At 38.2% G+C, this 18,812-nt stretch overlaps 1 protein-coding gene across 1 annotated transcript in view; it reads right to left on the bottom strand.

The window, feature by feature from the left end:
- THSD7B (thrombospondin type 1 domain containing 7B) overlaps nt 1-18,812 on the bottom strand; it is a 717,619-nt gene that overhangs the window by 218,875 nt on the left and 479,932 nt on the right. The window contains exons 12-13 of the mRNA XM_040971516.1: nt 9,757-9,951; nt 2,218-2,481 (exon numbers count right to left, since the gene is read on the bottom strand). Coding sequence (XP_040827450.1) covers nt 2,218-2,481; nt 9,757-9,951 — 459 coding nt within the window. The remainder of the gene's footprint in view (nt 1-2,217; nt 2,482-9,756; nt 9,952-18,812) is intronic.

Here is an 18,812-nt window from a genome sequence, read left to right as displayed (position 1 = left end):
AAGTTCATGTGTTTGTGGTTTCCCCAATACTGCACAAACAAAATCCTAGGCAATCAGGCACATAGCAGCTATTCATTGTATAGGTTTTGATCAAATAAACTAATAAATGCGCCGATATATACACCAAAATTGAAAAATGAAGATTAAAGATACCTAGTTGTGGCCTCCTTAAAACATTCCCATTATTTGCTTTGTTTGTGTTTCATGATTTTATAATCAAATCACTTAAAACAATTACACAGATATCCTAGAAAGCAAGCCTGGAACAATAATTGTTTTTTTCTTCAATCATTAAACTTTGAATTCATGTAATGATATTGGAATAATTTAAGTAAAGATGAGCTAACTAGGGCTGGCCCAAGGAAGTAGCATTCTAACCTTCCACCTGTGGTGTTGGAATCCCATATGGGTTTTGATTCATGTGCCCTGCTCCACTTCTCATCCAGTTTCCTGCTTATGGTTTGGGAAAGCAGCAGCAGATGAATCAAGTCCTTGGGGCATTGTACCTATGTGGGACCCCCAGAGGAAGCTTCTAATCCTGGTTTCAGACCAGCTATGCTCAGCTCTGGCCATTGCAGCCATTTGGGTAGTGAACCAGCACATTAAAGATCTTCTCTCTCTCTCTCTCTCTCTCTCTCTCTCTCTCTTTCTGTAAATCTGATTTTCAGTGAAATATAAACAAATCTTTAAAAAAAAAACAATGAGTTAGCATACTGGCAAAGAAGAACTTCCAGTTGCCTAACTTGTATATTGGAACTGAACTCAATTTTCCATTTCTTGTTCTATTGAGAAGATATATATTATCGCCTAAAACCTAGATGACTAAAAATCAAATTCTCTCCATCTGCCTTGAAGGTTTCTAAAATAGAAAATAACTACATACTGTTCTGCAAAATTCCTCTTTACAGAAATCTAGCATTATGTAGTTGTCCTGGTGAAGACACTGGTTGGCACGTCAGCATCCCATACTCAAGTAATTCAATGTAATATTTGTGTCTGGCTGATGACTGACATCCTGCTTATGTAGATTCCTGGAGGCTACTGTGGCCGATGAAACAACTACAGTCTTTGAAATCCCCACAGGAGACTCAGATTAAATTCCTGTCTTCTAACTTTGGCTTTCACCATTGTATTATTCCTAGTCTATGCTAGAATTTAGCAAATATCAAGCAGAGTTGGGTTCTTTCATTATCATTTCCTTCTCTGTTTCTGCACCTCTCTCAAGTACACACACACATACTTAGACACAAAGTAGAAGCTTGGTATGACAGTACTCTGTGGGGATGTCTACCTCTCATGTTTAGTGCATGGGATTGGGTCCTTCCTCTACTCATGATTCCTCTACTCAGCTTCCTACTGAACTGTGTACCCGTGGAGGAGGCAATGATGGGTCACGTTATTGGGTTTCTACCTCCCATGTAGAAGATCTGGATTAAGTTTTTAGCTTCAAGCCTGGGCCTTGCCCGTCTCAGCCATTATGCAAGAATCTGGGGAGCTAGTTAGCAGATGACATACATCTGCCTACCTCTTTCACTCAAACAAAATAAATTATTGAATCAAAAAGTAAAATCAACACATGTATTTTTAAGGCATAGAAAAAGGAGAAAATTTATAATCCCCACCACAATCATCAGTCTTAGCTTCTGCCACCAGCTTAGTTTTGATTTCTATCTCTGTTCACCCCATATATTTTTCTAATTACCCCATGTTAGGTTTGATAAAAAGTAGGCATCTACCTGGATAGTAATTCAGAAGACTCTCCAAGATTTATCATTTTATTTCCATAGCTTTCCCCCCATTTATTTGGGTCTATTTCTGCTACATATTGGAAAACATCAAAATTCAATTTTTACATTAGTATTTTAACAACTACATCAGAAGAAACTATAAGGTCAGCTGCCTTCTCTATTTTTCATCAGGGTGCCAAACAGCGCCATAAAACATTTTATTTGTACTGGGCTTTGGCCCTCTCAGTGAAGTAGAGCAACTGTGCTCACTTTCATAAATGTGGCTAATAAAAATGAGGTGCAAAACAAACAAACCAAGGAACCCCATTCCATCCATATCACTACTGGGCTGTAAAAGGCAACATATTAATGAAAACAATGATTAAAGAAAAAAAAAAAAACAACAACAGGCCTCTGATTCTGGACCTTGATAAAGCTGCTGAGCTGTGTGCCAGCCTTTTCATCATTCACCTTGCATTTTAGCACTTACCAGAGCTGTTACAGTGGGAGGGATGCACAGGTCTTCCATTTTTGTCAGAGCACACTATTGCTCGAAAGCGCACTCCTTCTCCACATTCTTTGCTGTCTCCTTGTCCCTGCAGTCCCCATGGAGGCTCTCTTCTGGTTTCCGGAAGAATGCAGTCAGACCAATTTCCATAAGGTTGGGATGTAAATACATCACATGGACAGAGTTTTGTTTCCTCCAGGGGGTACAGTTCAGCATCCCGGCACGTCTCCTTCTTTCTGCTTTTCCCTATTTCAACAAGAGATATTGATATACTAATTCTGTGTGTATTATTTTACTAACAGATCTAAAAGTACCACACACTTGTACTTAGAAGCTTACCTCTACCCCAATTAATATAAATCCTAAATGGAAACACATTCCAATATCAGTGTGAAATTCAAATCTGTTTGGAAAGAAATGATTTCATGTGAAGAATGAAAGAAAATACGTAAAAGGTCATTGGTATAGCAGCTCAACAGCAAGGTCATTCTTGTCAATTTACATAATGTTAATTTTCCTATAATATGCTGATAAAATTTAGCTACTTTCTCTTTCTTCTGAAAACTAATGGTTGCCAAGGAAATTATTGACAGGGTCTACCTAAACACCTCTTTCCCTTTTCTTCACGCAACTATTTTAAAAAGGAAAGAGTTTATTTACCCAAGAAGTGAGTTATTTTCTCATTTGATGGCTAAGAGTGGAGGCGGTGAAGCTGAATTCTGGCTCTTGCTACCAAGAAGCTCACTGTTCACAAGCGGCAAATACAATTTCGAAATGAAAATAAACGATTAAATAATATTGGGTAATTTAATCAGAGAAAAAGCACTGATCACTATTTTGGAAGAATCTTTGAACTTTCAATATTTCAGAGGATGTTTTTACCTTACCCATTGCTTTTCAGGGACCTTTTAGCTGCGATTCCAACTCTAAGTAATGACAATGCAACATAATTTCTCACAGCTGTAAGTATTCACTAATTAGACTTATTTGATTCCAGTCTTTGAGATGATTCAACTTTTTTTGTCAGCACACTTTGAGATTACCAAATATTTTCCTATAATATAGTTCTATCTTCCATTTTCTCATTATTGAGTCATTAACCAAAGCTAAGGCTGTTCATAAAAAAATGTAGGCAGCTCTATGGTTCTTCCAGTTTTTATGTCTGCTTGGAGATGTGTAATGCAAACCAATGACTGAGTTATTTTCTTATTGTCAAATGTTTGCATCATGTATAATTCTACAATATTCTGTTATGAAGCTTACAGCTACAAGAGGTAGGCAGCATTACTGATGGACCTAAAATTTGGCTGCCAATAGCTTCATCTATATCTCTACTACTGGGAGAGGATTGGTCATTTGATTCTAGCATTAGAAATACATAGAATTAGTTTAAGCAGCACACCCTTCATCATGGCCATGGGAATACTGAGAGATGACTGTCAATGGGTAATGGTTCCTTCATACCTATATTTAACATGCTTACTTCTCTATTCTTCTCAGATTTCCATAACCTAATCTTGACACTCCCCTTCTCTCTCTCCAGTTTCCACTGTCATCTCAAATCACTTAATCCAGGATTCTGAGTCAGCCTGTTTTTGGAAGCTACTCTCAACAAAATGATAAAATAACAGAAATAAGGTTTTGTTAAATCTCTCAGACATGAGCAGGCACTGACAGCTTAACGTGCTGATCACACCCTCATTCTGTATCCCATATCTGTTGGTCTCTCACTTTTCTTGCCCCATTCACCACCCCCTCCCTCTTTTTATCTGTTTATTTGGTGAATATTTTTCTAATTTTCTCCCTTTGGTTCTCTCAACTGACGGGGCTCTTAAATTGCCTTGTCTTCTGAACCTGTGCCTTTATCCCAATGAAGGATTAAATTATCACCTTTTCCTTTTTGCTTGTTGAACTAGTTTTTTTGTGTTGTTGTTGTTTTGTATTTGTTTTAATTCTTTACTTTCCAAGCTCAGGGATTTCCTCTTCCACCTTCCCACGCTCTTCCCCTCTCCCCACCACACTGTTCCCCTATATTGTAACAATAGTTTAGTCCCTCAACAATCACAAGTCCATCATTCTGCTATTTCATCTAATTATTCTGCAGACCAATATTTAAAGAACTGTAACAGTGTCCTCCAAATCTCATCGCTGGTGTATTTCACTTTGGCTGTCAAAGAGGTAAATGTGATCGCATCACTTCTGAACATCAGTGTTTATCAGAGTTCACAGAATGAAGTCCAGTCCTCACTAGGCCTCCTGGGAGCTGAGCCCTTCAACATCTGCCTCCTTCCACTTTTCCTCCAGCACTATAGTCCAGGTATAACAAGCAACTTTAAGCTTCTCGAAAGTACTCATTTCATTTATGGCCCTTTGAATTGTCAGTCCAGAAATCTCCATTAATTTATTCCTCTCTCCTTAGTCTAGTTAATGCTTACTTGTTCTTGAGCTACAAACTAATTGATTTTTTTCTACAGAAAGCCATTTATACACACACTTTACAACTCTGAATTAAAAGTGTTATTCCTCTTTTGCACTCAGGTTGTGATAGACAGAAACCCACATTTTAATCCCTAAAATCTGATTGATTACTGTTTGCTGTCCTGCAGTAATGGACTTGGTACACAGAGCCCATAATAGCACATGTGGACTACTGACTGATGAACAATAGCTCAAGTTTGTTAACAGCATCAGGCTTTCAAAACAAGGTTGTCAAGTAGGCATCCAGGGAGCGGGTTTGAGCCATTTACATTTCTTTTTTATTATTAGTGATTTATTCTTCTTCTTATTATTATCATTTTATGATATAGTTCCATAGGCTCCTGGGATTTCAATTATCCCTTCACCAATTCCCCCTACCCACCTGAGTTCCTCTATATCATTGCTAAAGTATAGTTCTGCATATACAGTCATATGCCCATCATTGTGGGCATGGACAATGGTGGAGAGTCCAACATCCTATTGTCAAGATATAGTAAACTGTTTCACTGCAAGTTCATCTTTGTCTGGAAGTAGAGATACATACTACATTGTATCCTCACATCTGGATATGTTAGTCTCCAATTCTCAATTACTGTACATCCCCTTAAATGAAAAGTCACAAAATGTCTTGGGTGGAACCTGTAGAATGCCGCATTGCTCCAGTTCACTGAGTCAAAAATGAGTTCACTCCCAGCTCAGCGTATGCTCAGCCCTTTCCCCTGCCTTTGCCTCCTTAGGCAAAATGGCACCCAATTCAGTTCTAAGGGGCTGACTGGACTGTGAAACCGACCCTGTTCTCACACTCCCACCTGGGATCTGATGCTGTGTCTCTGCTCCTGGTCAAATCAAACAGATCAGCAGGACAGACAGTTCTTTGTCTGAATTCACCTCCCAAACTCCCAGTGAAAGTCTCTTCCCACCTGGTTGCTGGTGGAGTTGAGATTACTGTTAGCTGAATGCCTCTGGAGTATCAGTCACTGCAACACCACACTGTTGTGTTTCCTGCTTTCCTGTGTCTGTCAGTCTTCAGGTAACCCTCTGCTGTTGTTCTGTCCTCTGCTATTTCCTGGAATGTGTCCTCTCTGCTTCATCCTGATAAAATATTTCTCCGTCCGTTTAAATGTGTCTTTAATCTATTCTGCCCTCTTGATTTTCCAAGCTATTTACATTTCAACAGCAAGGGCCAGTCTCCAAGCACACAATTTGTTTCTCTAGCAGGTCCTTTATGTAAACCTGGGAACCAGGAGATTTCCTGCTCATTCATCTCCATATCAACTGCTCTTGGTGACTTCTGTAGGAATTGTAGCTAGCTCTGGTTTTGCATGTCAAAAGATACCCAAGGTCATTCTACATGTTACAATACATTGCAAAAAAATACTTTGCAGATGTGACTTAACAGCAGAAAACTTGAAACAGAGATAATTCTGTATTATCTGGGCTAGTTCAACCTAACTACAAGAATCCTTACTCTCAGAGAGCTCTTCCCAGTTGAAATGAGGATTGCAGGGAGTAAGACTATGGGATGTTGATCAGACAGGTGCAATGTGTCCGACTTTGAAGTTGGAGGAAGGCCTTGAAGCAAGGAGTGTTACAAATTTGAGAGAGGAGGAAACAAACTTCCTGGAGTCTCAAGAAATGAAGGCAGCCTGGCCGACATCTTGTCTGTACCCTGTGAAACACAATCTTGACACCAGAATCATGGAATTTCATTGTCTTTGGCCAGTTTTGTGGTGACTTGCAGTAGAATAATAGCAAATAAATACAGTATCCAATATAATAATAGTTACTTATTGTAGATGCTATACCATAATTACAAGTAGCAAATATCTTTCCATATTTATAACCAGACTGTTAATTCTGGTATGTAAGTTTCCTGTCTAGCTCCTTGTGGTAGTCCTTAGAGCTAAGACACATACCTGGTAAACAACATTCTTTGAATAACTAACAAAATGTTGGAAAGAGGGAGAAGGAATTGAGAAAGAAAAGAAAGAAGAGGAGGCTGAAGAAAAGGAGAAAAGCGAAACGGGAGAGGCTTGCAGAAAGAAACTGGGATAGAACGAAAGAAAATATGCATTTACAAGACTACCAAGATAAATATTCTACATAGATGCTGTGTCTCTCTCTATACTTGTGACAGCATTATTAATTACATGGCTGTCTTGTTCGGGCAAAGATTGTAAGTTAGTTAATGAAGAAGTGCATCACCTAATACAAAATTATCAATCACCAATCTCTTATTGTGATTATACTATCTATAAAATTAGCAGTAATCTGTGGAATCCAAAATATCTACTACTAAAAGTTCAATTCTCAGTACAACTCTAACATGTATTATACACTAGTTCATTATTTTGAACACACACATATATCTATAACCTATGCTTTATGTGTATGTATATAAATACATGCAAATATTTTAAATTGAAAAATTGGCAGATTCTTTTAACTAATGAAATAATATCTACTTAGTGAATTTAAATCTTAAAAATCTTTAAATTTTATAAAAGCCACTATTTTATCACTCAGTCTAAAAGTTAAGTCTAGCAATGATACGACTTTACAACACATAGTATACTCAACAGTGAATTAAAACTTCTGATTAAGAATGAAAAAAAAAAAAAACCTCTTGTATGGCCCTACATCAAATATCTATGATTCTGTGTGAGTCTGTGGTAAACAGAAAAACAGTCACATTACATTCAAATCTGAATCCATGGATTTATTATAATTGCAATAAAATTCAAGAACGGATATCAAAATACAAGTACTGAGTTCACAACAAAATCTTTTGAAGAAAAAAGTACTTCAATTAATCACTAGGTTTTTTTTTAAATAATGGTACCAAGTGATTCATTTAAAATTGTTTAATGGACACATTTCATGTTAGTGTCACCCACCCTTGAAAACATACAAAGATGCAAATATCAATTAGGTGTCAAAAGGCAGAAAAGTTTGTAACTTCAAAAAAGCAATTTCAGTGTTTTAGGACAAGCAATTCTTATTATTTTCAAAAAACAGTCAATTGTTTTTCAATATTAATATAAAAAGAGCACATTATAAGTAGAACAAATTCATCTAAGTTTTAACACTTCAGAATACAAACCATGTTGTTTGTAAAACAAATAAATGTCCCAGGATTTTCGACATGTTTCACTTTCAATTTGCAGGTGCAAAATATCATTAGCAAACCTTCAGGGGAAAGAAGAGAACTGACTTTTCTTCGAAAATGAATTTTCTCTCAACTCAAGCTTGTAAAGAATTCTGACAATAATGGCTTCTGATACTGCATCTATCTATATATGCATATAAGGTGTCACTAAGTTGAACCCTGAACTTGGAGTTAAAAAGAAACGCAAAATTTATGCAAGCTCTCTGAACCCTCTTCATGTGCACAGGTATTTGTGGAAGGGAGAGCTCCATGTGCAACATTATTTTATATGACACTTCTGTTTGCGATTAAACCTTTCACCTATACTTATAAATGAAATACCAGCTTGTGTGGATGGATCCTGTGAAAGGCTCTAGTGCATAAAATAAATCCAGATTTCAAGTTAAAATGTGATCTGGTAGGTGAGCATTGAAACATGTCTGAGGGCCTGGCTCAATAGCCTAATGGCTAAACCCTCACCTTGCATGCACTGGGATCCCATGTGGGCGCTGGTTCTAAACCTGGCTGCCGCACTTCCCATCCAATGCCCTGCTTGTGTCTAGAGAAGACAACAGAGAATGATCCAAAGCTCTGAGACCCTGCACCTGAATCTGCATGGGAGGACCAGCAGGAAGATCCTGGCTCCTGGCTTTGGGTTGGCTCAGCTCTGCTGTTGCAGCCATTTGGGTAGTGAACCCGCAGATGGAAGATCTCTGTCTCTCATTTTCTCAGTAGGTTTTACTGGCTAATAAAAATAAAAACAAGTCTTTACAAAAAAAGATGCCTTGAAACACAGAGAACTAGAACTTGAAATATTCATGTTAACATGTGTCCTGCTGCACCTAATTCTCCAGTGTTAACAGCGAATTTACTGTATCAGTGATTATTGTAACGTTTTTTAGTTTTCTTTCTTTTTTAAAGATTGATTTATTTTCATTGCAAAGTCAAATATACAGAGAGGAAGATCTTCCATCCATTGATTCACTCCTCAAGAGGCCACAATGGCTACAGCTGAGCCAATCTGAAGCCAGGAGCAAGGAGCCTCTTCCAATTCTCCCAGGTGGGTTCAGGGTCCCAAGGCTTTGGGCGAGTCTCGACTGCTGGATGGGAAGCAGGGCCACCAGTATTAGAACTGGAACCCATATGGGATATTGGTACATTTAAGGCAAGTACTTTAGCAGCTAGGTTACCATGCTGGGCTCATATTTTTAGTTTTCTATTCCTTGATTTATATTTTTCAGATATACAGATACACATGCAATTAAGAAAAAAACTGTAGATTCCTGGAAAAGTAGTAAAATATATGAGTCTATCAAATATTTGTATATTGTAGGCAAACATTTCTCCAGGACTTTGGTTAAATGGACAGCTGCTTTGATTTCTATTATTTTTTCAGATATAAATTTAATTATCAATTAGTGACACACCATCAAAGTAGAATACTTACATACTTTACTTAAATACATCTATGTAATTACATACATATAAACGATGTTTGCCTTATACCACCAAAAACTGATCATATCTACTTGATCAATAGCGGTGAAAATCAGTGATATAGATTCCATCTCCCTTTGAGTTTCTTTGAGCTTCTTATGAGATATCATAATTACACAAAAGGAGCTAGTGGATAAAATGAGTTTAATGCTTAACAATGATTATAAATTATGTAGAAAAAAACTTTGTAAGATGGCTCAATATCCTTCCTTCAATTTCCAAGTATTAATTTGAGGGAACATAATGCATCAGACATCACATTCGCTATTGCGGATAGGTGTTGGGGAATGTGGGGAGAGACTGAAATGTGACAAATTCTTGACTTTCATACCTTACATTTTAGAGACAAGACTCAGACATGACATGTCTGCAGCTAGCAAACGACAGGTGCAACCTACCTGTTAGCTGCCTTCTCCTGCTTTGTGTGGCTTCACAATTCAGGGAGCAGGGAGTAAACTTAGACCAAGCAGTGAAGGTACAATCTTCCCGACATGGAACGGTACATTCTTGAACAATGGGGGGCATGCCATGTGTCTGCTTGAGGCATTCTGTCACTTCTGCAGGCTGGTTGTCATCATAGACGCATAAAATAGCTTTAAAAAAAATAACACAAACTTTTGTGACTGTGTTGATTAAATCAATTGGTTGCCAATTCTTACGACGAAGCAGCAGAATCCCTCTGTGTTCGAAAATTTGGTTTTCACTTTGATGGTACATGGTGTTCGACACAGATAACCTTATGGCTCCCTGGAAATTAAATTTTTATTGTTATCATTGGAGAGATTTGAGGATTTAATTGGTTTCATTATTAGTCCAAACTCTGCACTGAGAACAGCCAAAATACCTTCCAGTAATTTATTGTACTTCCTGCTTATGAGCAGATGATCTCTAGGGATGACAGAATTCTAGAAGGAGAACATATCAGAGCAAAACGAGGATGACAACAAAAAAGAACCAAATTCCAAGATAGAATTACATGCACTGGAACTGGCACATGGAACTTGTGGAGGCAGTCCTATTTGTAACCTCACAATATTTAAGAAGAAATTTTGGCTGTCTGGATAGAAACTTTTTTTTTCTTTCTTAATTTTAAGGATTAGGTATTTTCTAAAACATTTTTTCTCAAGTACAGTCATAATTTATTTAGCTAATTTCTGTTAGAAATATCTTAAGAGTACCACCAGTTTTCAAAGTTTCACATACTTTTTTTCTGCTAGAATATTTCTAGTCATATCATAAAATATCTATTAATCTCAGGGTTTAACATGCATATGAAATTATGCTTAAATTTTTTGATTGGAATGATGTCATTTATTTTACTCAATTAAAAGTACATGATACTTAAATGCTTCAATTATTTTCCTTGATTACTTATAAACCCTCCAAGACTGTATTTTTATATTCTCTAGGTCAGCCTGTCTCAACCTGGGTACTTTTGAAACACTAGATGAGATTTTTGTGGGTACATAAGTAAGTCTTATGCATATTAAGATGCCTTGTGGTGTCAATGGTACCTACCTATTAGATGCCAATAGCAAGCATCTTCCATGTTGTCAGTGCAAAAATGTCTCTAGACACGGCCAGTTATCCCCTCAGAAAAAATCACCCCAGCTAAGAATCATTCTTTTAAACTGATTCCTAACTTGATGTCTAAACCTCATACCTCACTCCATATCACTGATAACCTCTGTATTAGCAACCCTGGGAAAGAACCATAAGAGTATTATTGTTTTCAAGAATGCTGCGGGACCTTGATTCAGCCTGTACCTTGAATCCCAAATTTGGCTTGGTGTCATTGGATCTCGTGGTACCTTAACGGCTATTTGCCTAGTTTATCATCCTAAAGTAACTGCAATTGAGGATAATTTTAATTTAAATTCTTTACCATCTGCTATGTAACAGGGATTAAAAGGTTCAGAGTATGGGATGAATATTAACAACTTTGGCCATAACCCACTTTAATACAGGGTAACTACAAAGGGCATCTCCTTTCATTTGCCCATTCTTCTTATATTCTGAATTTGTTTCATTATTCCAAGAACAGTGGGAATAAGCCTAGCTAAATATTATAAATCTAACTTTGCTTTTAGAAAATCCAAAGCCATTAATTCATTCGGGCTAAGGAATTAGATAAGATGACAACAGGCATACATGATATTTTGCAGTTTGGACATCTGCTCCATGGCAGGTGGAGCTATTCATCCTTTTTGATTGTATCTTTTTTTGTAGATCAACTTCTTAGGAATGAAATCTAATGCACATCAAGCCAACATAACCTGCACTTTCTTTGTTGTGAATATTGCAGCCATTAATGATGAATGCAGAGAGACACATTATCTAAAGTAGGATAAAGTAAATGTTATTTGAATTGCATGTTTAGATAACTAATTTGGAGTCAATTTAGAGAACTTTTATCTTGCCAAACTTTCTTTTTTTTTTTTCTAAAATGACAATTCATATAATGGAACTGTATATACTTGTATAAAAGCATTACTCTTTCAAATCTAAACTTCTAAATGTACACAGATGTACTCCAGAAATAACAAATTATTTTTAAAAATAATTCACTCATTTTCCATAATAGTTTTTGAATAAATTCACAATTTGTAAGCATCAAAACAACAGAGGAAAACAATGATAATTCAAAGTTCTACAGCATATCTAAACTACAATACATTGCATCCACAAAAGCTTTTGAGTTAATGAAGAAAACCTTAAGAAATTAAGAAAGACTATATAGAGCCCTATGTAGAATCATAGTCAAATAGCAATGATAGCAAATTCTAACTGCAAACATTAACAGTTAACATGAAATTATTTGTCTATCCCTTATCCTCATCATGTTTGAAATGTATATAAAAATATCATCTCTGACAAAAACTACTAAAAATGTTTTACATATACTATGTGCTTAGTAAATGTGATCAATTAGTATTTGCCTTTGTATTTTTTAAATGATGCTGGATGAAAATGATGCAAGCAAGCATGCATACACACAGTCTAGACATGACATATTTATTTCTGGTCACCTCAGTGTCTGAGCAGTAAAGGTGAGAAAAGAATATGTGGTTAAATCTTCAGTTTATTCTGTTTCTACATTTGTAAACATTCTAAGTCAGCCAACAAATCAGATATAAACTAAATACAGTCACTGCGTTAATAGGTTTGAATGCAGCAAATATCAATCAGTCCTGTACAAGGTGTTGCAATAACCTATTGGAATTATTCAAGGTCTCTCTAGGACACAGAATGCATGCAGAGTTGAAGCATGAAGTTTCATGACACCCATGCTAGCCTGAGAATCAAAGCACAATCAAGGGTCATCCAAGGGTGAATGACAACTGAAAAGCTATGTACTATGGCTTCATTGATTTAAGCTCTTCAAGTTCAGGAATGCAATCTCTTTTGAACTGTAAGAAGAATCTTTGGGAATTATAACTAAGAACAAAGTAAATAATTTCTTTCTTGAGAATGTCCTAGTACAAAATGATTCATTTCATTAATAAATATTTATTGGATGAAGGTATATTAAGCTCTGCTGAAGAGCAAATATTTAAAGTGTAGGTATATATATTACATAAATAGCAAGTTAGAAGACTGCAGGACTGGAAAGTCAACAGAAGGAATAGAACATATAGGTAAAGTGATTATTACAGTAAATGGGGACTCCCAGTGATCAGGGCTATGGCCCATTCCTGGAGTCCCTTCCACTGGTGAATTCAAGGGTAAAAGACATAGTTTTTAAAAAAATTTGTTATATATAGACCAACATTAAAAGCATATGATCTCCAATCAAAGAAGATTCAGGAATAAAGCTGACAGAATAAAGTGTATTAATAAAATTGTAGCCTTTTGTGTCAAATAGAATGAAAGGTGATTTCCTAATATTCTCTCTTATTTTTGGAAATTTATATAAACTCTATAAAGGTTCAACTATGATAGCAAGCAAATAATAAATGCATCACATGATCAACTGACACAGAAATGCTTAGGAAAAAAAGAACCTGAGCAATTAGTACATGAGCTCTGAGGTGGATTAATTATAAACAGATTCAGAACTGTATGAAATGGCATTAAAAGATGTGTACCATTGGTTGTTTTTGTTTTGACCTCACAATTTTCCAATCCCACCAAATCCTCAGAACCCTAGAAAGCATGACTCTAAAGGGCCAGAACCTCTTCCAAAAACACTTGATCTTTTTAAGGCTACTGTCATCATATTTCCAGGCATGGAAATTGTCTGTGACAATCAGGCTTATATGTAATTACATAAGATAATAACCCAAGGAAAAGTCAGAAACTAAAGTGAAAATTCTCCAGGGAATTCTTTCCAGAAAGCACCAAATCAAGATCCTTAATAATGACAGAGTCTCAGGAAAAAAGAGCCAATATTTATAGAAAAGAATGGTAGCCATAGCTGCATCTTCACAACTCACACACAAACACATGCATATGCAGATACAGATACACATATAAATAATCTGTCTTCCAGAAGGCAGGTATGTCTGCCATAGGGAAGAAAAGAGACAACAGAGTAAAGGAACTGATGTAATGGTTCAATTGACTGATCTTCCAGCTCCTAGTGTGGCATCCCACAAGGGTACCAATTCAGGTCCCATCTACTCCATTTCCTATCTAGTTCCCTCCTTGTGCCCTGGGAAAGCAGCCAAGGATGGCATAAAGCCTTGGGACCCTGCACCCATAGGGAGATTCAGAAGAAGCTCCTGGGTCCTGGCTGCAGATCAGCTCATTTCTAACCACTGAGGCTTTTTGGAAAATGAACCATCAGGTAGAATATCATTCTGTCTCTCCTTCTCTGCAAATCTGCCTTCCCAATAATAAACAAATATTTTTTTAAAGAGGAGAGCATAATATTACAGTTGCCCTCATTGTGATGGTCCAGGATAAACCTGGTGTGAGAGGCAAAAGCTAAAATATTACTCTTACAAGGAAACACTAATGGACATGTAGAAAAAAGGGAGGGGGGAAGCTATTAGACATATCTGCCACATGGCCACTATTTAGTTCAACTCTGGGTCCTTCAGATCATAGTAAGTCACTTTGAAGCCACAATGTAAAGAAGAGAGTTCCCTTGGGGCATTTTCAAATGTTTCAAGTATCCTTGTGTGCTATCCTAGTACAAAAGTCCTTTCCATTAGGAACCTCAGAGAACACTCACTTCTAACCCTTTCTGGCATATATTTCTGCCTGTACTACATTATCCAAGGGAAGTGACAATTCAATGCTTAATTACATTTAATTTGGTAAACTGGGAATATTGTTGTTTTCTGTTGAAGAAAAAAAAATTGGAGTTCCTATGTAAAATGATTGCAAATAGCTCTAGGAGGATCTCATTATGGGACATTGTTTGATATAGCCATCTTCTGCTCTGGGCAGGAAGCTCTCACACTACCTGCCAGGGGCTCCCAGGCTAGTCTCGCTACTGAATGATGGATGGCAAATATTTGGTTCAAGTCACTAAGAGTGATGTGGAACCCTTCAGTCATCTCCTTGATGTTAGTCTGTGGTTGCCGTCCAGCATAATGTGACAAGGAACCTAACAGGCAGTTTTATTTCAGCTGCCTTTTTCTGTTAATTCCTATCCAGGATGGGTCTGGGGAGAAAGTTACTGAACAGTGAGGGAGGGGGTAAAAGAGGAGAGTTACTAATTGCTTCCTGTGTTATTTGATCCCTTTCATCCCAGCAGCCTGAAAGTGAATGTCCTGATGTGCCATTGTGCAATGATGTGAAACTGAACAGCAGAAACAAAGCAGAATTTTCAGTGTGTCTCATAGTGGTTTCACTGGTGATGATTCCCTATTACAAAATGGTTATCGCCTCCAAACTTTGATGGTCAGAGATGCTGTGATAACTCTTTCCTGTTTTCACTTATGACAATGAAGAAGGCAGGAGCTACTGGCCTGATTAGGGATGATAATGCTCTTCTTCAGAGAACACATGAGGAATCTGCCGTTTCCAATGTGCTCCTGCTTGTCACCCTCATGAAGGACAGCCACATGACTTCCAGTGCCTCTGACCAGTATTCACCTTCAATTATGAAAAGGGTAGAAAGGTTTTGGTTCAAAAGGCCCTGGTTTGCAGGAAATGGAAGTAGTATACCAATGAAAAAAGTGTAGGATGGGCTGCGTTGGGGGCCAGAATTGTAGCACAGCACATTAAGTGGTTACGTCTAATGCCATCATCCAATTTCAGAGCACCTGTTCAACTCCAACCTACTTCGCTTCTGATGCAGCTTCCTGCTTCTTTCTACCTTGGAGGACAGCTGATGTTGGGCTTTTGTGGTACTTGGCTCCTAGCATCCATAAGAGAATGGGATGGAGCTCAGCTTGGCCCAGAACTGGCTCTGGACTCCTGGGAGTATCTGAAGAATAAACCCATGAAAAAACCATGCTGTGCTGCCTCATTTCAGGTACAATGCTCAATTTCCACACACAATTAGGAGCAGAGGGGGATGACAAGAGGGTCATCTCAACTAACATTCTTACCACAAGTTTTAGTTACTAGGCACTGCAATGGTGGTCTAGGACACATGGACTACGGAGAAAATGTTTTATAAGACTAAATGGACGCCAAGAACACAGCACTGGGGCCTCAGGCACTAAAAAATCAGAGGAGTCTTTTGGGAAGACACAACACGTGAATTGTGAGTAGGGCATGTCCAGAGAAAACAGCATGAGCCAGGTCAGGGGTGTGGAGCATTGGGAGGAACAAGCATGTGATAGACTCAGGTTTACTGCCTGCTCTTGCTACTCATTTCCCAAAGCTTTTTTACTTGCTGTTTGCCAAGACTTCTAACACTTTCTAACTGCATGACCTGTGTACTACGGTTGCTAATTTAATGACCATGCCTGACAAATATGGAGGCTAGAGTAAGGACACAAGAAGAGGTCATAACCGCATGATCAATGAGTGAAAAAGTGGTAATTTAATTTTACAATGTGTAATATATCAGTTCTATCCACCTGTTTAAACAAATGAATTTCATGATGATCCGAAATGGCAATTTTCAAAAAAATCTTGGGACATCTTGGACATTCAGATGGGATTTTGCCACCATGGAGTCTCATGCCTGCCTCCTTTCTGCTGCACCCCATCTGGTTCCCCTGCTTCAGGGACCTTCCTCCACATGACAGGGGACTGCAGTCAGCCTCATGAAGCACAGTTCACAAACAGGGCTTCCCTTGTCCACTCCTTGGGCTATGGTATACACTAAAGTATGTGAGCCTTCCTTAGGTGACAGTACAGAGAACAGGTCTTAGGTAAAGTATTCCAGGATATTGATACTGGGAAAAATTTAAATCAGAGACTTGTTGGTGTTGTATGTGTGGGGAGGGGGAAGTTTGGGAGGAAGTATTGGTGCAGCAGGCTAATCTTCAGGTCTGTGGTGTCTCCAGCATCCCTTACAGGTGACAGTTTGAATCCTGACTGTCCCACTTCTGATCCAGCTTGCTGCTATGACCTGGAAATCAGGTCCCTGCACCTATAGGGGAGACCCAGGAAAAAACCATGGATCCCAGCTCCAGATCAGCTCAACTCTGGTGGTTTTGACCATTTGGAAAGTAAATCAGCAGATGAAGGACCATTACCTCATTCTTTCTATGTAAAATAAATAAATAAATAAATAAATAAATAAATAAATAAATACCTTTCAAATAAAAATAAATAAATCTTAAAAAGTAAAGAGATTGAGTAAATGAGCACATTATATGGTGCTGTGGTTTCTCATTATACAGAAGACCCCCTGATGGGTGGGAAATACTACAGCTTGAAGAGGCTGTAAGGCATGATGCCAGTTCATGGCTCCTCTTGGTCAGCCTAACTCCGGGAAGAAAAGCCAAGTGCTAGAGCCATCATTATTTCATTTGTCACATGGGTGTCACGAGCCCAAACATTTGAGCTCTCACCTGCAGTTGCCCAGTGTGCACAGCAGGAAGTCAGATTGTAAGCAAACCAGAGCAGCAAGAAAGTATTTTGATATGCAGTGCAGATATACCCAGCAGCATCTTGACTGCTGTGCCCAACAACTACCTCCATGGGACTAGGGCTGAGGAAATTTTCCTGAAGGGTTTAAGTCCATTCAGAAAAGTTAAAAGTGTTCATTGATGCTGGCTCAGTTCTGGTCATTGTAATCTGTTCCTTTTCTGTCCCTGTTAGTTCTTTGCTAATAAGTAAAGAGTCTGTTTCCTTTAGCAACTTCTATTCCCCATCCCAGGCATGTCAGTGAAAGGCAACAGGAACCTCCAAAGGGCATGAAGCTTCTTTAGAAGTTGTCACCTGGTGTTCATTGTCCTGCTGATACCCATTGCTAGAGCTTCAGTCAGCAGATTACATGATCAACCTCCTCTCAGCTTGGCTTGGAAGCACGTTCTCTAACTAATGACATTGTGCGTTATCTCCATGACTGTCAGGACCATGTGATGAGTATGGGATCCAGGATGGATCCTCTCTCAAGCAGGATGTGGGAACAACTCTGGTTGGCAGAATTCAGAAACCCCACTGGAATGTATGAAAGACCACACTTCCTGCTAGGCAGATACGTTTGAACATGTTTTGGCTCTGAACTCACACAGATGTTTAAAGCCCTAAGCCTTATACAATGGTACTAATGGCAGCAGCATAATCCTATTATGAGGTTTAGCGAGAGGTTTTGGGGGTGTGATTAGACTGTGCTGGTTCAACAGGGTGGAGCTCCCATCATGATATACCAGTGGTTATAAAGGCAGCCATATACATACATAGAAAAGCTTATATACATACATATACATGCATACATATGCATGGATGAGCATGCTTTCTCTCTTGAAATAGGAAGTTCTGTCAGTAACAGTGCCATCACCAGGGACAGAATGAATGGGGTCTGTCCCATCCTGGAAATAACATTTATAAAGTTGGTTGTACATCTTTATAAAGTTGTTTGCCTCAGGTGTTTTGTTAGAGTGATGACAAATGACTAAAACATCAGTCCCAGCTAGGGACTGTCCTCTGTGGAACCTGTGCTATGCTTGTGAACAGTTTGAATTGGGGATCATTTCCTACAGTTCTAAACAGGACATGGAGCACAAAAGCTCTTGTAAAATGTAGACAGAGAGGTGAGTAGAAAATAGGGAGAAAGGATAAAGGGGAGGGAAGGAAAATAAAGGATAGCGGTGAGGGAGGGAATAGCAATGAATATTTTCTTTCCACTGGTTCATTTCCCAAATGCCCACAATAGTTAGGGTTTGGTCAGGCTGAAGCTAGGATTGCATAATTCAATATAGATCTTGCACATAGCCTAAATGATGTAAGTACTAGAGCAACCAACTGGTGCCCTCTAAGATGCATATTAGCAGGAAACTAGATTGGAAGCAGAATCAGGACTTGAACCAAGCACTTCCTGAGCCTGATGACTAAGTCCTAAGTCAATGAAAAAGAGGTCTGTGACACACATACCTTC

Source organism: Ochotona curzoniae, unplaced genomic scaffold, assembly GCF_017591425.1.
Source record: "Ochotona curzoniae isolate NIBS_2020 unplaced genomic scaffold, NIBS_Ocur_1.0 contig_2210, whole genome shotgun sequence".
Lineage (NCBI taxonomy): Eukaryota > Metazoa > Chordata > Mammalia > Lagomorpha > Ochotonidae > Ochotona > Ochotona curzoniae.
This window is presented reverse-complemented; position numbering and strand designations above follow the sequence as displayed.